Source organism: Passer montanus, unplaced genomic scaffold (assembly GCF_014805655.1).
Source record: "Passer montanus isolate IOZ18808 unplaced genomic scaffold, ASM1480565v1 scaffold174, whole genome shotgun sequence".
Classification (NCBI taxonomy): Eukaryota; Metazoa; Chordata; class Aves; order Passeriformes; family Passeridae; genus Passer; species Passer montanus.
Genome location: NW_024364715.1, coordinates 248645 through 270135, shown reverse-complemented (window position 1 = coordinate 270135; position 21491 = coordinate 248645). Strand labels below are relative to the sequence as shown.

Genomic DNA, 21491 nt, shown 5'->3' with positions numbered 1-21491 from the left:
TGGTGAGGGGTAGGAGACCTTCCTTCAGCCTGGAGGAGCCAGACACACGGAGTGGCTGTGAGAAGAGGGAGGGAATCAAAGTCTGGAGACGGCTCCTCTTGTGCCCTGTGCCCTCACACCTGCACAAGAGGCAGCGTGCTGGGAGGACAGATATAATAACGCAGAGTTGCTGCTGCTTTTTCCCTCCTACAAAGTCCAAATCGTTCTCCTGGGCTCTTCTGTCTCTGGATTGGAGTAGTTATGCAAAGAAAGTGCTCCCTGCATTGCCCTGATCCTAAGGCAACCTGGAGCAAACCACAGATTGGCCTCCCATTCCCACTCCTGGTGGGGCAGAGGGCTGCCTGGAATCCATGCGGGCTGAGCTCACCTACCTGAGTAGCTGGTGCTGTCAGTTCAGGCTTTTTCATACTGAATTACTTCTGGGAATCACCAGGGACTCCCGTCTCCACCTCCTTCCCCACACATCCTGGAGGAATTCCCTCTGCAGCTTGTTTTCTGTGCTGACATCACCTGGCTTCCCTGGTTCCTACCCAGGGAGAGAATGTCGCTGCTCTCACGGCTGCCCGAGCTCCCCCTTCCCTTCTGCCACGGGCAGAGGCAACAGCAGAGGCTTTTCCCTGCCCACTGCTCTCCCTGGAGCACGAGGAGCAGGGCTGGGGGCTGTGCCCTGCTCTGCTGTCCCCTGGCCACCCAAAGCAGGAGTGTCACAGCGAGGTGTCAGTGCCACCGAGGGGAGCACAGCTCACAGTGCTGGATGGGGAGGGGCTGGGAGCACCAGAACCTTCCCTGGACACAGCCTTGGCTCTCTCATGGTCTGGGCCTGGAAAGGACAAAGTTAATTTTCTTCACAGTGGCTCACAATTGCCGTGTTTCAGCTTTTTGATCAAAACAACACCAATAACACACTAAGATTCTAACTTTTGTTAGAGTAGACTTGGGGTCATGCAATAGGCTGGGAGGGACACAGGCAGGCAGATGACCTGACCACAGAGCTACTCCACACCGTTCAACATCAAGCCTGGCAGTCAATGGGTTAACCATCTGCCTGGGAGCTGGCTGGGCATCCTGTACTCATGGAAGGGGATGAGTGATTGCCTTTGCATCACTTTTTTGTTTTGTTTTCATCTCTTCTACTCATCCTTCACTTATAAAACAGTTATTATTATTGTTATTTTTATCCTGACCCCCAATTTTCTTGCTTTTATTCTTCCTTTTCTCTTACCTCATCCCACTGGGGATGGGAGGGAGTGAGCCAGCATCTCTGTGATATGTTATGCTTAGCTGCCCACTGGGGTTAACCCCCAGCATCTCCTCCATGGATTCAAATGCAGCACATCCAATTACTCAGCTGCTTCAGGCACATTTTCACCAGGCAAATACAACACAGAACAACATGTGCCCTGCATAATGTACTTGGTCCATCTGATTGTGCTCTCCACCCACCACATTGCAGTGGGTGATGCTGTATCTGCTTTTCTTGGTCTTTTAAGGTCCTGGAAGAGGTTTCTGGGAAAGAACCTTCATTTGGGTAGAGATACAATCTCTAATTGTTTTTCTAAGCATTTCTCTAAGGCAGAGCTCAGGTGTTCTGGTTGATATCCTTGCAGAGGCTTTCCAAGATGCTGGTGTGTCACTGGCAGGACCTTGCAGCTGCACTCTCTGGGCTTGCACAGAACCAGAAGCAAGCTGGACCCATGATGAGATGAGCCCTTCATTTATGGACCCTCATGATCTCTTACACATCTGGGATCTCCCACATGCAGCCTCTTGCCCAAGTTCAGATCTCTGGAAACTCCAAGAGCAGCTTCTGATCATTTTTGCTCAGTGTGGTCTCAGTTCCTCCTGTCCAACCTTTATCCTGTCCAAGTTCTCTTCTGAATGGGGGAGCTAACACAAAAGATATTCATTTTCTGGAATATCTGGCTATTCCACAGCCTCCTTGGCTGTGTGGCTGTGGTTTTGGATGCATTTTGTCTTGCAGACATCCCGTGGGTCTGGGCAGCAGCCTGTGGGTGTAGGTGTGAGGAACGGATGGATGTGTGGGACAGGGAGGGGTGATGCTGGCTCAGAGTGGTTTCAGGGAAGCAGAACCTCCTACAGACCTCTGCAGGCTGTGCACGGGTCTGGCAGAGTGCTCAGCCAGGGATCACTCTTTGATACACACAGATAAGCAGCTGAGGTGTCAGAGCGCCCCTCGCACGGGCTCTGCCTCCAGCTCCACTCCTCCAGCTCCAACTGACCCTGCAAGCAGGCAAAGGGCTGAGCTGGAGAGGCTTCATGCTATCCCTTAAATATAAACATTCCTAAAAGCAACTTCCCCATTTCTTTGTGGGAGGCTATAACCTGCTGGGGCCTTCAGCACTTTAGCAGAGTTGCCTCTAGAGAAAAAGAGACCATAAGAATTCATGGAATTCTCCACAAAACTTCCTAGCCTTTTCTGGCCAGACCTAGTCGAGAGGCTTAGGATGGAGGCGTGAATGGAGGATGCCCTGTTCATGGATTTCATGTGGAAATTGCTGTTGTTTGCAGTGGCAGAAGGAGAAAATAAAGAAGAATTGTTAAAGAAAATGGCACATGTCTCTTGCTGGGATGATAAACACCCAGGAGGATCTCAGAGGTGCTGAGGGCTGGGGTGGAGGGATCAGCAAGGAGCTGAACTCTGCTTTTAAGGTGTCTGGTCTGGCTCCGGGCACAGACACAGTGACTTAACTGGAGCTGTCCCAGGGCAATGAGTGAGTTTGTGCCACTTGCCAGCAGGGCTGTTCTGAGCAGCCTCAGAAGCTCAGTTTGTGAGATGGACAGAGCAGATCTGTGATTTAAAGCCCACTCCTGAAGCCCATCAGCTGAGCCTGCTCACACACAAGCCCTCGGTGCTGCAAGGATGGAGCTGAGGCCAGGCTCAGCATGGACTGTGTGTCACTGCTGGGAAGGGCCAGGAGCACCCATGGCCACCACGAGTGACTGACCTGGCAGCTGTGGGAGGGCACCCAGGCATCAAAGGGCACCTGTGGGACAAAAGGGCACCCACAGAGACACCTCACAGTGCCCATCTTCTCCAGCAGTGTGGCCTGGTGTAGCCCCACTTCTTATCCACATAGAGCAGCTGCCAACAAGGGCTGGGATTTCTCTAAGCTGGTGGTGACTCCATTGGCATCAGAGTCCAAGGGATGAGCTTGTTGAACATGTCAGCAGTGGGTTGAGGGCACCTTCAGGAGGTGCTTCCCTGTCTTTCTGCCTGCTTTCAGAATTAAATTCAGCTGAACTTCAACAAGATTTGGTAAAACATGTTCACTTTTGTGAGCAAAACCGTGTATGGTTGTAAGACAAAACTGCTATGTGATAAATCCAATGAGGATGAGGATTTGATTCCTTAAGGATGAAAAGGAAAGGGAGATGCCGTGTGAAATATCTTACCTGAGATGGCTGTGTCAGGTCTCTATCAAACATCCACAACACTTGTCCCCTTTCAGAGCTGTGTGTGCATGTGCAGCGTGAGAGGCTGGATTTGGGAAAATGCAGATGGGAAACTGAGAATGGCAAAAATGCCATTTGTGCAACACAAGAATATCAGACAATGCTCGAGTGGAACTTAGCTGTCCTTATTGGACAGATAAATAGCTGTACTTGCTGAGTGGTTTTCCTCTTTTCCTACATGGCAGCAAAAGATGTGGCAGCAGGAGCTGCAAACAGAAGGATGGTATTTTTAGCTTAAAAATACCTTTCCCAGCTTGTCAGTGCCAGCAGACAAACCTACTGCACAGCTTGTGTTGAGCTGGTGGTCCAGCAAGTGCCAGTACCCTGTCATCTGGCAGGAGATACTCGTGAGAGGATAACCTCCAGGGTCTCAAGCAGTGGCATGAGGGCTTTGTAGTGGGTTTGCTTCAGAAAACTGCAGGTGGGACTCGGCTTGTCAGGAGCCTCAGCTTTGCTGCTTTCACAGTGCCATTGCCTTTTTGCCCAGTCTGCTATGCCTTGTAGGAACAGGGTCATAGAGAAATGGTGTCCAGCAGATTGCATTGCTAAGCCAAAGGGATGCTGACAGGTACAGTGTGCCTTCCTTTATTCCACATCTCCAGAAATAATGTGCAAGTATTTCTGGCTCCCACCAATTTTGGGCTGACTCCACTGTTAAGCAGGAGCTGGCAGTTCCAGGACAGTCCATGGAATGTGACACAGAGGTTCCCCAGAAGCTGATGGCCACCTCCTGGTGATGCCAGTGAAGGCAGAGTTAAGCCAACAGTGGAAGATTGTGAGAACACCACGATTTAAAATGGGTCATTGTGCTCCCAGGATTGCTGCTGTAAATGCAGCCACAGACGCGTGCGGAGCGTGCGCGCCTGACTTCGCTCCTGAATTTGGAGTCTGCAGGAGCTGCAGCAGGCTTGCCGCCTGGGTTTCAGCTCATATCAAGGAGCAGTGATGGCTCAGAGCTTTTTTATTAATCCCCATCAGGCTGGGAGGTGTTGTAATAATTTCTTTCCAGATGCAAAGCTGGCTGTTTTTCCCTGGAGAGCACGCTGCTGCTCCGCACGGGAGCAGTGCCTTCTGTCCTCCCAGAAGAGAAGCCAGAGTGCAGAGCAGCAGCGTCGCTCTTCTCCACGGACTCCATTCTCCACCGAGCTGATCCGGGATCTTTCTTTGAAGAAGCAATTCCACAGCATCAGATGGCAATGGATACTATGTAGGGGATGAGGTAGGGAGGTTCTCTTTTGCCTGATTTCTGTTCTGATTTCCAGGGGATTATAAAGGATCCCAAACAATTGGGTTTGCATATAGGCAAATCCTAATGAGGGTAAAGATTCTTTGCCTGGTAAACTCACCCTGCTGCTCAGAATGCTGGATTTCGTGCAAGAATTGTCTGTGCTTAAGGTATGGCTCAGCCTCTTATATAATTACATTCCTCCTCTCCTTCAAGCCTAAAGCTGTACAGGAATTGTAAAGACTGAAAAACCCATGTGTTGATGGTGGTTTAGGTTATAACTCTCCGTGAGGCTGTCTAAAGCCATAAACATTAAAAGCTGTTTTAGAATGAAATATGAAGTGACTTGTGAGAGCACAGCCATTAAAATGTGCGCCGACCACCAGATGAGGCACCTGGGACACCAAGCTGGAATCCACTTGCCATTGGAAAGTTGAATTGTGTCAGTGCAGCCACAGGAGGACTGAAGTCTTGTGCTGCATGTAGCTCCTGTGTGTGGGTGTTGGGATTGTTCAGGAGAGAGCGTATTCCATGGGATCCATGATAAATCTGGATCTGGAGGGGCAGGTCCCTGCCCTGGGACAGGGGCCAGCCTGCTGGATAAGGTGTCAAGATGTACAAGATGTACACCTGCCAAGGTAAAAATTAATCTGCATGCCATATTCCTCCCCTGTCTCAGGTGAGACTGGGGTTGTGCCAAGGTACAAAAATGGCCACACTGGGTGCTGCTGGTGCAATTCATCCCATCACAAATCGCAGGCTGCTTAGGATGGTGGGGCCAAGCCACACACTGCCACTTCTTCTTAGACTTAGATTTTCATTTTCTGATGGTGAAGCTGAGCAGCTTCACCCTCTGAGCACTGTTCAGCAGTAGGGAATCTTTGATTATTCATTCATTTGGAAAAGAGTGGGGGAAGAAAAGATGGGGCACCATTTTAGCTGCACTTGTTGCCTTTAAAACCTCTGCTAAACACAAGGATTTTGGAAAGATGATCCCAAGAACAAACAGACTTTGTGTCTTTAACAGGAATGGAGGCAAATTTGCTGGCGTGGAGGAAGAGCTATAGTTTATCTTCACAAATGGTGGGGAGGAGCTTAAAAATACAGTCCTCATGTGAAGAAATTTGTGGGAAAAGCTAATTCAGGATGAAAATAAAATTGCAAAAGAAAAGAAGGGAGGGAGGAAAATGTGATTTTTCATGACACACATCCATTTGGGACACATGAGCTGGCAAGGCAGCTATCCCTGGGAGTAAAACATCCAAGTCCCTCAAAACTCAGCAGATTTAACAGCAAAACCAGGAGAACTGAGTTTGGGCCTCATTATGCCTGATAAAGGTTGTCTTATGGATTTAGGTGGGTTTCCATTCATACAAGATATGAGAAGGGAGCTCTAATAATACAGGCATTATCCACTCCCGAGGACTCCAAGGAACTGTTTCTCCAAGTCTGAGGAATACTGGGTGAAATTGGTTGGGTGTTAAAACATTCTTCAGAAAATGAGTAGAACTGGGAACTCTTAGAGCAGCAGCCAAGAAAGCTGAGATTTCAGAGCCACGAATATGGACAAGGTTTAGCCTATAGATGTCCTGTCTTGGTAGCACTGAAAGCCACAACTGGAAGCGATAAGAAGATCAACAGATTTAGTAAAGAGAAAAATAGGTAGCAGTTCATGTACATCTGGAATTATGATGTGTAGACAACAAGCTTAAAGACATCTGGAGGGAAATCACCTACCAAGTAAAGCTCAAGTCCAGAATTACAGGACTTTACAAACATATTAGCTAAGAGAAATATGGTAATGAGTCAAAGAGTGGAATAACCATGTGGCAATCATCATTCGTAATGACCCAGAAGGCACTAACTGGTCATTAACCACTATTACCTTGCTTTTGGAAAAGAAATAGTATGGTGGACAACTGCTGTCCTGTGACAAGGAAACATGGAGGGTCTGGAGAAGAGAAGGCTTCAGGGACAACTTATAGCAGCCTTCAGGTACCTAAAGTTGCTTACATGAGAGCTGGGGAGGGACTTCTCACAAGGGCAGAGTGAGAGGATAAGGGGAATGGCCTTAAGCCGAAACAGGGTAGGTTTAGATTAGACATTGGGAAGAAATTCTCTCCTCTGAGGGTGGGGAGGCTCTGGCACAGGTTTCCCAGAGAAGCTGTGGCAGCTCCATCCCTGGAAGTGCTCAAGGCAGGTTGGATGGGGCTTGATGCAACCTGGTCTCGTGGAAGGCATCCCTGCCCATGGCAGGGGTGGAATGACATGACCTTCAAAGTCCTTTGTAACCACAACTGTTCTATGGTTATAGGTTAAAACAATGTATATTAGGCTCCAACTGCAAATCAGACAACTTGGGAGATTTTATGTCAGAGTTCAGAGCAGGTTTGCTCAAGTGCTGTCTGGTGTTCACGTCTCAGCTTCTCATTAGGCTGTGCCCCAGTGCTCAGTGTGATGATGTCCTCAGCTCTGACTGCAGAGGGGAGTGTTGGGAGGTCTCCTTTGCCCACATACAGGTGAAGGAGTGTTCAACAAAGCCAGTGCTGGCAGGAGGTCACTGCTCCATGAGGTGTTTCTGTGAGATCATCGTCACCAGCAGCCTGGAGGTGAAAATGCTCATAAAATCAGGAAGAGACAGAGACTGCTGGGGTTTCAAGGGTCAGTGGGGAGAAAGAAGCTAGAGAGGGTGCTTGGTGTGGCTTGGCACACAGGCACATTGAAAACAAAAGGAAGCTTCACCACAGAGACCAGGGCTGCAGAAAAGCAAAATAATTCCTCTTGGTGACTCTGTCTGGCAGAGCAGGGGCTTGGTAAGACCTGCAGTAGAAACACAGAGGGACAGATTTTCCATGTGAAGCCCAATGCCTGAATGTAGCACTTGGGAGTTAAAAGGCTGGGAATGGGTGGCAGTAGGGATTTTGCCTCTGTATTTTCCTCTGTCCACAAGAGACAATGGAATAGCGCCTGGTTTTTGTGTTCTTAGCTTAAGTAGGATATTGCAAAATGGGATAGCCACAGATATGATCCTGAGCTAGAGAAAATGCCATACAGCAAGGAATGGAAAAAACCCCTTGATCTGTTTAGCTTATCAAAAAAGAAAATTGAGGGATAACTTGATTACAGAGTGTAAGTACTTCCATGGGAGAAAATACCAGTTGCTGAAGGGCTTTTTAATCTAGAGGAGAAAACAAGAGTAAGAAACAATGGCTGGACAGTGAAGCCAGATATTTCACTTCAGAGCAGGCAGACATTGTTAACAATGAGGGTGATTAACCACTGGGAGAGGATCCCAAGGGGGCTGATACCTCGTTCATTTCTTGATGTCCACACACCAGGCGGGAGCGCGTCTCTGGAGGACACGCTTTGCTCACCAGTGCGGAACTGGATTTGATTCATGGGTAACTGGATCAGATGTGCTACCCAGTGCCCTACGACTTCTGGCCCCTTTGGGCCTTTGAAGCCTTTAGCTGCTTCTGGGAATGATTTGTCAGCTCTCTGGGGCTTTCCAGCTGGGGATCCTGATGGACTTTTGAGGCAATGTCGGCATGGGCAGCCCTGCAGAAGGGGACTGGGTTGAGTCACTCATCGTATGTTGGACTGTGGAAAGGGCCTGATTAACCCCCAAGCAGGTGAGATGTGGGTTTAACCAACCACCTAGAGCTCCAAGAGATGGAGGACAGAGACAAGAAGTGCAGGTAAGGGCTCTCCAGTTATTACTAACTTTTGGAAAGACTTCCTGGGACAGCAAAGAGGTGGGTGCAATGGCAGGTGAAGTCACTGATTTATGGTGGGAACAACAATAGGAAGAGAAAGGCCAGAAAGGCCAACTTAACCCCTCTGCAGGATCAAAGCAAAATGAAAATGGTTGGCAAACCTCTGCCCTTCTCTTTAGACTCCACTGCCTCTCTCATATCACTGTCTGAACCTCAGCAACACCCAAAGCACCCATTTCTGTGATGCTCAGAAGCTGTTCAGAACTTACTTTCAGTCAGAGACAGAATCAGCAAGTGGAAAACCACCTCTGGACTTCATGTGCCCAAGACTCTCTGGGGCGAGCTTCTCCTGTCCCGTAGCCCTGCTTCCCTCACCCTCCCACTGCAACCCAGGGCATCTCTTCAGCCAACTGGGAGCAGTGAGCAAACGGTTAAAGTTTTGCTTCTCCACCCAGTGGTGGGTGTTGTCTGTGTCAGAAACAATATAAGAACAGTCGGAAGTTGCAGCTGGCAAGTAACATTTGGAGTAGCAGTCGTGGGGCATATAGATCTGGTGTGGACTGTCTTTTCCTGAGACTGTAAACACTTGTGCAGAATGTCCGAGAGCAAGAAAAAAGGGAAAGGAAAGAGCAAAAAGAACAAAGAAGGGAAAAAAGGGGAAAGAGAACCTGACCCAGGAAAAGGTACTTCCCATTTTTAACAAATTTTACTTAAAGGAAGAAGAGACAAGCCAGCAGGAAAGTACTTGTGGGTTGCATGAGGGTGCAAATGCCAGGGACTGTTTGCCAGGCGAGTGTGCAAATCTCTGCATCTCATTCATATTTCATGCTGTTATAGGTCTGCTTTTGTTACAGGTCTGCTTTCTTCTTCATCTTCTCTCTTTTTTTCTTTCCTCCTTTTTTTCTTTTTTTTTCTTTTCTTGTTTTTTTGTTTGTTTGTTTGTTTTTGTTTAAATACTCAAAGCCCCAGCACTTCAGGGCAATAAGCTCTTTCATGAAGAGCAGTACTCAGCTCCTGTCATGGTGATAGGGGAATTGAGAGGGTTTGTGCTGATTCTCTGGGGGTTCTGCTGTGTTGTGATTTGCTGTTTAATTGGTTATTTTCTTGCTTTTTCCTGAGGTAAATATCAAAAGTCATAATTTTGGAGGATCACAGGTGCTGTTCCTTGAGACAGACCAATTCTCAGAGATCAGATTTTAGTTATAGCCTTGATTTTTGAGGTAACTGCAATGACCTGTAGTGAAAGACACGTGGGCTATGCTGATATACCGGCTGTTCTTCAAAGATCTGACTGTTCCTTGCTGACTGGTTAAGGCAATACTGATGATATTGCCAGGATTAAACATTTTAATGGACACAGTTTGATTCCTGAGTACATGGGTAGTGCAAGAACTGTCTTGGAAAGATACAGAAGGTTTGGTGGTAATGCAGCCCAGTGTAATTCCTTTCTCTCTCATGGTATCAGGGAGGGATTATCCTGGGCTCTTTCTTATCTGTGGTTTATCTGGCAATGCATTTGGAGAGAGCAGCAACCGTGTCAGGCTTTGTGTTTTATCAGTGTTAAAAGAGGCTAAAAGCTGGCCCGGGTCCTGTCCTGAGCCTGTCAGCTCAGCTCCTCGCTTGCCTGGCTGCAGTTCTGCTCTTGTCCTGCTGCGGTGACATGAGTGACCGCTCTTGACCTGAGCAGGTTTGTTCTGCCTTTGCACTGCCATCACTGGTGGCAGGATTTGCCCTTTTTCATCCCTTCACCCTGAGCACGGAGACCCTGCTGTGCCCCGAGCAGGGGCTCCTCCAGGGCTCTGCCCCGAGCTGCTGGGGTGGCAGTGGGTGCTGGTGGCATCAGAACAGAGCTGATGCTGCTGTGGGATCTGGGAGGAGGCTTTTGGGAAAGCTGCAAGACAGGGAGCTTGGAATCACCACGGAGAAGCAACAGCTGCTTGAAGATGACAGGCTCTGCCCTGGGGGCTCAGGAGGGTGCAGGGGTTGGTGCTGGCTCAAGCCATCACCAGCATCACCCTGCCCCTGCCTCCAACATGCAGAGGGCACAGGGCAGTGTCTGCATCGTGGGCATCTCCTTTGCTGGGAGCAGGAGGGGCTGGTGCTCTGGGAGGCACTGGCTCGGGCACAGCAGGGACATGGGGCACACTGGGACTGCCCAGGGACCAGCCTCCTGCTTTGAGAAGGGCCAGGTGAGAGCAAGGCTCAGTTCTGTAGTGCCACATCAAAGTCCTGTGGTAGTTCAGTGCCCTGGAGAGAAAAAGGCGAGACCCTTTACCTGTTGTTACTCCCACTGACAACTAAATCTTTGCTGAGATGCATTGTCAGCTGTTTGATCACATGTAAATCCCACACCTCGCCAGAGTGGAAAGCCCCCTTCTGCCTGATAATGGATCCAGAGTAGAATTGGGGATGATTGCCTTGATCATTGGGGATGATTTCATTGATCAGGTGGTGGAGTCACCATCCCTGGAGGCATTAAAGAAATTACTGTATGTGGCACTCAGTGCTCTGGTCTGGTTGAAAAGGTGGTGATTGGTAAAAGGTTGGACTTGTTGATCTTAGAGTCTTTTACAACCTATATGATTCCATGAGCCTGTGATTCTATCATCCTGTCTATACCTCAAGCAGAGAACAGGACGGTTCTGTGTTTGGCTTGCACAGCATCCTTTTATTTGCATTCCTTGTTAAGTGGATTGTTTCGATCCAGGTTGCTCATTTGCCCTGTGTTGCTGCCCTCTCTTTGCTCTGTGGGTCCATTAGAAGAAGATACTTGGTTGTCTGTGGCATCCCTGAATCAAACCCCACTTTGGGTTGGGCTGGTTGGGTCAATGGAACATGAGAACACCTTTTCACATCATGGGTCACCTTTGCTGTGTGGTCTAAGTGACACCCTAGCAATGGTTCCCCAAAAGAACCTCTAGGATGAGGAGTCCCTCTTCCAACCACTTCTGAGTGGATGTCCCAGTCCAGGCACACAGATCCTCACTCTGGGCAGCAGATCATCCTGTGCACCATTCCTTCAGCCTGAGGCTGGACCTCAGACTGCTCTCCAGCATGCCCAGGCTGAGGGAAAACCCAGCCCTGGCACACACCAGGACCCTGGCTGGGCACTGTCAGGGGGATTTGTGCTCTCTGTTTACCCAGGCTGTAGTTTCCCTGCAAAGGGGATGTGCTGAACCCCCTGAAACCAGGAGGCAGAAGAGGCATCCACAAAAACCTCATGCAGTATCTACAGATATCAGGACAGGAACACTCGTTTGATTGTCTGTGCAGGGGAAAATAAGGGAATGATGGCAGCGTACAAAGCCTTCATCCTTCACACTGCATCCCTGAGCAGCCTCTGCTGAGGGCCAGACTTTGATCCCTCTGACATTCTGGCAGTCTTGATCTACCTTTGTGCTCTTAGGAGTCTGCATGGAAAATTACACTCAGACACCCCTTCGGGGTGTGCTCTGTAGAGCCCCAGGACAGCTCTGGCATGGCCAAAGACTCACCTGGACTTGCAGAGGTGATGTCCCAGCCCTGCCAGCTGCTCTGGGGAATTGCCCCAGGTAAAGCTCCTCACTGCCAGTGAACCAGAGCAGCAGAACAACCTCTGGAAGGAAGAGAGGGCTGAAACAGTAGTTACAAGAAAGAGCATCCATGTGCCATGGGGTGTGCTAGATTTCCCATGAGGTCTCTAAAACTCAGGGGAGGAGAGGAATTATCTTCCACTGCGGCTTTTAACACAATTGTTTTGGCTTCTGTGAATGTGTAAAAGAGGATTGCTGATCTCATGTGAAGGGCTAGCTTTGTTCTGAGGACAAGGACTATCTTTAACCTAAACTCACGTTTTCATGCCTCTAGCAATGCAGCTGTCCTAAAGTGAGTGCCTTGGCTACAGCTTTAGCCAGAGGAAGAGCCTGTGAAGGCCTCCAGAGGGAGATGGTGTCCACCTATGGAAACAAACCATCAGGATCCCTCTTTTAGACATTTGTGACATGCATTGAAAAATAGATGGCTTGTGTCCCACCCTGCACGCATGGAAGGCACATGCTGCAGGGACTATGTGAGCTGTGGTATGTAGGAACAGACCCACAAATTAATGTGAAATGCTCCCACAAAGTTCAGGTCTGGGAGAGAACTTCCTCTCTGCAAGAGGAGACGTATTTTATCATGTACTGTGCATGGCATGGGGCAGTCACAGTCATGACACTGAGACAAGATCGTGAGTGCAAAAGCAGCTGCCCTGGCACATTCTGAAAGATTTGGGCTAGACTTTGGGGAAGTGGGACAAATGGACCAAGACCAATGCCAACATTCACTTCAGAGCTGAGCAGAGCCAGAGCTGTGGCAGGGGATTGGGATGAGAAGAAAAAAGGGCTGGAGGAAGCCTTGCTAGTGAGATAAGCGAGTTGAAAAGGGTCTGCATTTAATCTGTATTTTCGTGAGGTCACTTGGGGAGAAAAGAGCAGAGAAATGTAAAGCATTTGCTTGGTTAAATTCCCCAGCAATCCCAGGCATTTTGTCTTATTTTTATTTGGTGTTGAGGAAAACATTGCATATGCTTCAGCTTTTTGTTGTCTGTCGGTGCTAAGAAGCTGGCAGCACAGGCACTGTGCTTTCTCTTGAACTGCCCATGGCAATTGCTAATGCTGGAAAACTACTCAGAGAGCAGGTGAAGAGTCTCTGCAGAAAGTAGCTCATGTTTCAGTAGGAACTGGCTTGACCTCAGCTCCCAGATGAGTCAGGAATTGGTAGAAAGGTTGTGCAGAAGGGTATTGCAATTGAAACTCCCAAAGCTTGAAGGGGAAGGTGCCCCCTGGGCACGAGCCAGCAGTGGGACTGTAGCAGAAGCAGGTGCACATTGCCCAGGTCCATGAGCCTGAGTGCTTTAGAGTGCTGCCATGTTACCACAGGGTTTGGGAGAGAGGATGGGGAATGTGGGACCCCCTTGCAGATGCTGCGTGCAGCCCCAGAGCTACTGAGCAGCAGCACAGGCACAGCAGCTCCCGCACTGCCAGCCAAGGCACCTCTGTGTGGGCTGTGTCCACGCTGCAGGGTGAACATGCTCCTGATTTGTTCTCAGTTTTCTGCTCTCAGGAAAGACTCCAGTTCTGAGGAGCTCGTAGAAATATTAGCCAAAAAGGTTTGTTTACAAGAAGAATAACCCACAGCGGATATCCTACAGTAGCAGTTCTGTTTTCTATAAACACCCAGGCACACAAGGTACCAGATGTCAGCTGTGCTCCAGGATCTGTCCACATGTGTGTTTCCATGGGCTCAATCCATGGGCTGGTGTTCCATGTGGCTCAGAGCACACATGGGGACAGTTACCACGCACCGGGGAACGTGCAGGGACTTGCTCAGCTTTGGGAATGGAGGGGGTCTGACTCACAAGCTCCAGTGATTCATGCTGGGGTAAAGGAAGAGGTAAATCCCAGCTCCTTTCTGGTCTTCCCTAGAGCCCTGCTGAAGGAGGGATTGAACAGAGCATGCAGCTCTGTTCCTCCACTGCCCATGGCTCATAGTCTCAGGTGTTAATACAAAACAGGAGTTACAGGAGAGGGACCCAGCAGGGCTGAGGGATAATCCATCTCTCCACTCAGGCAGACTACAGGGCTGGGAATGCCTGGCAGAGGGGCAGGATGCAGCAGAACAGTACATTAGTAAGTAATCCCACTATGGATCCAAAAGCTGGTGAGTCAGAGCCCTGGGCATTCCATTTTCAATCCCTTTTTGGAGGTGTAAGTAACCTGGGAAAGGCAGTCTCTGGAAAGAGGAGGAACATCTGGAGAGGGGCTGAGCACAGCCTGGCTGCCGACCTTGGAGGTCATGTGCTCAGCTCATTCTCCTGCCTCATTAATGTGATGGGCTCCAGCTGCAACCTGGCTGAAGGAAAGCTGTGCTGCCATGAGCAGCCTGGCTCTGACATCCTTCCTCTGCCTCTGGACTGCCAGAGTGCTGCCCTGAGCCCAGGGCTTGGCTCAGGCTGAGCTCCAGTGCAACTGCAGCTGAAAACTGCTCGGAGAAGGTGGGATGAGATGGTTGCCCTGTGGCATAATTCCTGAGGCAGTGAAACAGGGGGAGATGAGCCTCCTGTTCCTCTGACCCCTTCCCATTTTCCCTCAGATTTCAATGAGTGCTTTCAGGTGCATGAGGGAGGATGTTCAGCATGGGGGTTGTATGACCCTGTCCCTTTTCCAAAGCCTGAGAGCTCTGTTACAGCTCTTGGAATATGGAATGAGTGGAGCTTTGGCTAACACACCTCCTGCTTGGGTGTGCTTGTTTCCTTCTGGCAGCAAAGCTCCATAAAATAACACTGTGTCTCTTGAAGAAAACTTGAAGAAATCAAGTTCAAGATGAGCTTGAGAGATGCAACTCATGCCTAGGATCCTAAATCCAGGCTGTTTCCTTTGGCTGTGAAGTCACAAGACTGAAATCCCAGTAAAGGCTGGATGTCTGTGCTGGAAACAGCATTCAGAGCAGAGGCTGTGACATAACCTGGAGCTTTCCTTTGGGAAAGCTGCACCTTCACTGAGGGTGAGAGCACACTGAGCCTCCCAGCACTCCTGGCTCAGCCAGACTCCCTCGGGGCTCTGTGGGGCTCCTTGCCCTGGCTCCTGTCAGTGTCAGCTGTCCTGAGGCTGGCAGGGAAGGCACTTTGGGAGGGCGAAGGCCTCTCCAGCAGGGCTGGAGCTTGGACATGCATCACCTGCTGTGCTGACCTCCTGTCTGGGGCAGACAACAAAGTCACACGGCTGGGGAAGGGCACTCTGCCCAAGGGGGAAGCTCTCCCCGGACCCACAGGGGACTGAGTGGGGCAAAACTGCCGCTTCCCTCCACATCCCGTGGGAGAGTCAGAGCAGGGAGAGGCATGCATGGCCTCCGGGCTGGGTCCTGCTCCTGGCTCTGGTGCTGTGCCCAGGCAACAAACGGTGCTTGAACCAGTGTGACCTGGGATGGTCTCCTCTCCAACAACGACAGCGCTCCGTTGTTGCATTTTTGAGATGTTTCAAATTGTAACAACAAATACAAGAGATAATGGTAAAAATTAAACGTTTTAGGTAATTAATAACTCTGGTAATTAGGCTTGGCAGACTCAGTCATCAGTTCGTACAATGGATTTTAGTTCAGGCATGTCTGGAAGGCAAGAGCTCCTCAATAGGAGGGAGAGGTGCTTTTTTGTAGAGGAGATCAATAAGCACACAAGGCTGTCTTCCTGCAGCAATGGTGTGGTCTAACTTCTGAGCAGTCTGGTGGTCCTGGAGCTCTTCTACAATGTGCTTCATCCCTACTATCCTCTTAGATTTTTGACTACAAATACAAGTCAGAGCCCAGTTTTTCTTGCTAAATTTTCATCCAAGGTGAGGATGAGGAGGAGAAGTCTTTACTCTCCAAGTCTGATATTTGGTGGCTGGCAGATCAGAAAAAGAAAGACAGCAACAAATGTGTGAGATGGACAGGAAAAGTGCTCTTTAGCAAGCAGTGAAACTTTAATTTACCCTAGGACTACACTGAAGTCAGGTACTTTAGTGTTTAGTTGGTTTATTTTTAAAAAAAGACACCTCAAAGATTTGAACCACATTTCCTCCATCATTGACCGACGTTTGGAAGCCCTTCAGAGAAACTTCTTTTTGGTGTCAGAATTTGCACATTTGCTTAATTTGAGGGTAAACTCAGGTTGAAATCCATCAGCAGGTTCTCAGCAGATGTTTCTCTGACCTATCTCCTCTGGCTTTTTTTGGTGGACGTGTGATATGTACCAGCTGAGCATCCAACCCTCTGGCTTTCAACAGTTTTTGATTTGAAGGCTGGGACTTTATTCTCCTCCAAAACTCTGCGTGTATGTGCATGTGTACATATGTTTGTGCTCACATGAGTTTTTTCTTCCACTTTGAAGTCCATAGGGCTTTGCAAGAATTCCCTGGTTTGAAGTCCATAGGGCTTTGCAAGAATTCCCTGGTTCCTGATGTGCTCCAGCCCTCTGGGGGTGTGGGGATGCAATTTTGGCTAGCACACTACTCTGGCAGAGCCTGTACTGACCCTGATGTGTCTCTTGTGCATCTCTTCCTCCAGTCAAACCACTGACAAAACTCCCACGCTCAGCATCTCCATCTCTGGTTCCAAGCACACCAAAAGAGCTCTTTGGTTCCTGCTCTTCCCCACCCCTGGCTTGACCCAAGTGCTCCTGGAGAGAAATCTCCTTGTTCTGGGGGCAGGCTGGTCTTGTTCCAGCAGCAGTGCAGGTGAGGGTTGTGTGGAGTCTCCTCAGAGCCCTGGTGTTGGCACATTCCTGCTGTGAGAAGGCAGATCAGCCAAGGAGCTCAGGTGCCAGCAGGGAACTGGGTTTGGATGTTCCTGGCTACAACAGGCCAGGGAAGCGAGGCAAAGGTGCTCCCCTGAACCTGCTGCACTGCATGGCTGCTCAGGTGCCTGTGTCCTGTGCCCATCTCCCAGCTCAGGGGAGTGGGGCAGGGCTGGCAGAGAGGAATGTGGAGTTTGGGCAGGATGGAGGGAGGGAAGGAGGATCTTTCAGCTGCCAGCACAGTCCTTGTGCACACAGGGTAACCAGCCTCAGCTGAGCCCGTGCAAACCTGCTGCTCCCTGCAGGAGGGAAACCTCATCTGCACTGCAAACACAAAAACCCTCACCTGCCCGACTTCCACTGCAGAGCTTGGATGCAAGAGGAATTCTGGTGGGGAAAGAGGCTTGGGAGACACCCCAGAGCCCACACCTGGGGGTACATTGCTCCTTTTTGGGTAGACAGCTGGCAGTGCCAGGCAGGGCTTCCTCAGCCTGCCCTGCTCTGTGATGCCATCGTGGATGGCACAGCAGCTCCAGCTCCTCATCACACCAGAGCCCAGCACTGGCTCTGCCTCCTGCCACGAGCAGGACGAGCTGTGGGGCTTGTGCCTTGAATCTGATGCCTGAAAAGGGCTGAGTGTTAAAGTGCTTCGGATCCAGAGAGCCTGGCTGACAGGTCCCTTGCTCACAGGATCCAGGGCTGGAGGGGCTGGAGCAGGGCAGGATGTCTTTCCAAGGCCAGGAGTCCCCTGTTCACTGCCCCAGGCACAGTTCATTTCGCTTGCAGAGATCTTCCGTGTTTCATCTGCTCATTCAGGCTCCTGCCTGAAGGGCAAGGACAAAGAATGCAATGAACTTCTTGGCATGGAAGTATATTTTGCTTCACATTTGTCAATAAATGAGATTAGGTTTCTGTATTTGTGCTGAGAGGCTGCGTGAGAGGCACGTTTAATGAATGCTAAAATAAACTCTCTGGATAGCTGTGGGGTAACAAACACAGCTAAAATTTGCATCTCAGGAGAGATCCTGACATTGCAGAGATGCCACTTATATGACCAAGCAAAAACGAGTCAGCCCAAAGCTAAAATTACCCTGGATCTTTCATGAAATGATGACTTGGTACCAAAAGCAGCATGTGTATGATAATGACCACGCTGCTTCTCTGCTTGAAAGAACATTTCCAACTCAGTCCTGGGTTACCTCTCCCAGTTTTTCCAGGTATGAAAATTATTTTTCCAGAATCTGAACCTTTTATCCTAAATAGATAATCTCAGAAAGATGGGAGGCAGCATGAATTGCCTGTTCCTGGGTGTCCTTCCCACTGCCCACCCTGATGAGCCCTGACTCTCCCTCTTTCTGTCCAGCAGGGCCAGTGAGACCATGTAGGAATCAGAAAACCTCTGTGCTGTCAGAAACAAACATGTGTGAATCCAGGGAGAGTCCTGGATATAAAGGTTTAAGATCCATGATGAAACATGGATGGATTTCAGGAGGGTCACCTTGGATCACAGAATCTTAGAATCACAGACTGGTTTGGGTTGGAAGGGGACCTTAAAACTCTTCTCATCCCATCCCCTGCCATGGGCAGGGACACCTTCTACTATCATGGGGTGCTCCAAGCCCTGTCTAATCTGGCCTTGGACACCTCCGGGGATGGGGCAGTCACAGCTCCTCTGGTCAACCTCAGGTCCTCCCCACCCTCACAGAGATGATTTTCTTCCTAACATCCAATCTAAACCTACTCCCTTTCAGTTTCAGTCCATTTTCCCCTGTCTATCAAATGTCTTGGCAAATATGGTGGTAGCTAGGGGACTAAATGCTAAACTCTGGAGGAGTGGTTGCAGATGATGGTGGAATGAGCACTGGGGTTTCTTGTGGGAGGCTGGGGGGACGGGCAGTGCCACCCCCCATGCTGTGGTGGCACTCAGGCAGCTCTGCAGCAGCCACCGAGGCCGAGGGTCTGACTCAGCTTTCCTGATTCACGGCTCTGCACTTCCAGGCATGAGGGTGAAAAGGTTTGTTGGTAATCAAAGAAAAGCTGTCAAGTGAAAAATGTTCCTGTGGGCAGACGATCCTGGCTCTCTGTTGTGGAAACAGGAGAAAGGGCACTGCTACAGGAGCGTGTCCTGAGGGGTTTTGCTGTTGGATACCAGGGCTGGCAGAGCAGCAGCAAAGGCACAGTACAGTTTGGGACTGGGCAGCCCCAGCACAGAGCCCTTCTGGCAAGTTTCTGGCTCTTCAGTGTTCCCCTCTCAGCTCATTCTGTGAGGAGGGTGCAGTGCTGCTGCTCTGCCCTGCTGGTGATGGTGTGGGCACTGCAGACCCTGCCCATGCCAAGTGACATTGGCTTCCACAGACCTCCCAAGCTTTAATTCTTTTCAATAGCACTTCTGGCTCTACTCCTGGCACGTTCCCAAACTGCCCTCCTGAATCTGCAGATGAGAATTTGCAATGCTGCTCTTGTTGCTTGAGTCTTTCCTAAGCTGCAGTTCAGGAATTACTCCTTTTGTGGTCAAGCTTATCCATGCTACTTGCAGCTGGTGGACAGAAGAGAAAGCAGGAGTGGCAGAAATTGTAGTGCAATGGAAATACCTTGATAACAGCCTTCAAAACCCCCTCTGTCCCTGTAGCATGTATTTGGTTGGGCTTTTTGATTATTAGAACTTCTGGAGAGGTTTCCTTGTCTATCCTATATTTAGAAAATGTGGGCAGGCCATGCCATTTTAAGAAGCAGCCTTGTGTTGGCAGGGCCATTGCTCATTTCGTGTGTTGTAACATTTTTGTGTTGGTAATGTTTTGAGTTGCTGATTGAGGGAGATTCTGTGAGTCACAGCTCTGGTTCTCTTGTGGGGTTAGGTAGGTGTCTTGTTCATTTTGGGGTCTTAGAAGGGAAGAAAGAAGCAGTTGCAATCTGAAGCACTGCCAGCAGTTTTGGTTTTATTGCCAGAGCTGTGATAATCTGGTATTTCCCGTAAAGCCCCAGGTGCTGTACTTGCTTTATTTTCTATGACTCTCCAATTTCTCTTACCCTTTGTCATGGCAGGACAGAGACAGACAGTGTGTTCTATCTGGACCCCAAACATTCACAACATCAAAGACAGCAGCAAGCCCCAAACACATCTCTAGGTGGAAATCTCCTTCTGTTTAGTTCAATATCACCATTTTCAAGAAGGAGAAGAGGCCCAGTTCATGATTTCCAAATGAGCAGAGCTGTGTGTCTGGTGTCTGTCTGTCCCTCCTCTCCTCCTTTCCCCTTCTTTTTTTTCCTGGTCTTTTTTTGCAGGTCAGAAGAGACACTGAGTGTCTTCTCTGGGGATGGAGAGCCCATTTTTCTGGGCCTGTCCCATCTCTCCTTCCACATGCAGCACAGCAGCTGCCCCCCTGCAGTCCTGGGCCCTGCCTCACAAGGGTTTGGGTGCTTCCCCCAGCAGCAGCTTTTTCTGCACTGGAGCCTCGGGGCTTGTCTGCACAGGGAGGCTCTTGCAAAACATGCTTGGCCTAGGGTGGGAATTTAAAGGGAAAGAACTGTTCTGCACCAGTCCTGCCTTACACCCTGTTATCCTGCAGAAAAACACTGGAGTTTTTAACTGTCTGTGCTTGGTGGAGCAGCTGCACTGCACCTGGGCAGCCAAGGGCTCCTGTGGCAGCTCTGATCTGAGCTGGCACTGCACAGGAGGAGAGGGCTTGGCAGTGGAGGCTGTTCTCTGTGTACCCAGAAAAGGGGCAGCACTTCAGAGCAGAGCCTGCCTCAGGGTTTCTGGTACCCTCTGGAGGAGCCACACTGAGCAGAGGCAGCAGAGCAGCCTGAGCTGACATTCCCCCCTGCTCAGCACTGCCCCTGGCGAAGCTGCGGAGCCCAAACCTGTGAGGCTCACCTCAATGAGCTGTCCTGAGCCAGCAGCCCTTCAGAGCTGGCTGGAGGGGCCTCTGGGAGGGTGTTTAGCTTTGGTCCTCACCGAGCTGTTGGACCGCTCACCCAGCTGTCGTCTGTGTCCCACCCATGCCACAGCATGAAGCTCCTGAAGCTTTTTCCAAATCCAGCCCTCCAGCGCTGTCTCAGTCCCACCATGCCAACCCTGGGATGCTCCTGGGAAATGATGTTTTGGGGAGCTGAAGGGGGTCTATGGGTACACTGCCTGCTCAGCTAAGGTCTCACATCCCAACTCCTTCTGTGAATTCCTTTGCCTTTGGGAGAGCAGGGAGGGACCTTGCACCCCAAACCTGAGGTCTCTGAAAGGGGAAGGGACACCATGACACTACAAAAAGTCATGGAAATGTGGCATTCCCTAGGTCTTTCTAAGCTGAAGGTGGGAGCCCAGACATCCCTGGCTGTTCCTGGCTGGCTTCATTTGCAGCCCCTGGAAGCTGTCACTGCAGCCACTGGAGGCAAGAGCATAGCAGGGCTGGCAGGAAGGCAGACATTTACACGAGGCACAGGCATGCTGCCATCTGGGTAAACTCGGGAAAAATCCATGCAGGGGTTTTGTGCCTCTGGGCATCAGGACAGGAAAGCAGCCCTGTCCATGAGAGAATGCAGAAGACTTCCCCACTGGGAAGTATTCAGAAGCAGTAAGTATACTTGCTGCATTAAGTGGGGTTCTCCAGCAAGGAGCATGGTCAGACCCAACATCTCAGCTTCCCTCAGCCTGGTGGTCCTCCCTGGCTGCTTTCTGTGCCTGTCACGAGTCCCCATGTGTCACTGAAGCCTCCCCCTGTTCCTCACTGCTGGAGTTGCCCTGCTAACAGAGTTGGCTGCTTGAGGACTCATCAGGGCTGAAATGATTTATTTC

General features: G+C 50.0%; 1 protein-coding gene across 6 annotated transcripts in view; it reads left to right on the top strand.

Annotated features, from left to right (window-relative positions):
* Positions 1–21491, top strand: part of NRG2 (neuregulin 2) — a 155832-nt gene that overhangs the window by 61131 nt on the left and 73210 nt on the right. Inside the window, exon 1 of one of the 6 annotated variants that reach the window (XM_039704403.1) lies at positions 17823–17919. The exons of the other annotated variants lie outside the window; for them this stretch is intronic. Within the exon in view, the coding sequence (XP_039560337.1) occupies positions 17835–17919 (85 nt within the window). The 5' untranslated portion in view covers positions 17823–17834. Of the gene's footprint in view, positions 1–17822; positions 17920–21491 lie in introns of those variants that run through there. 6 annotated transcript variants of the gene reach the window in all.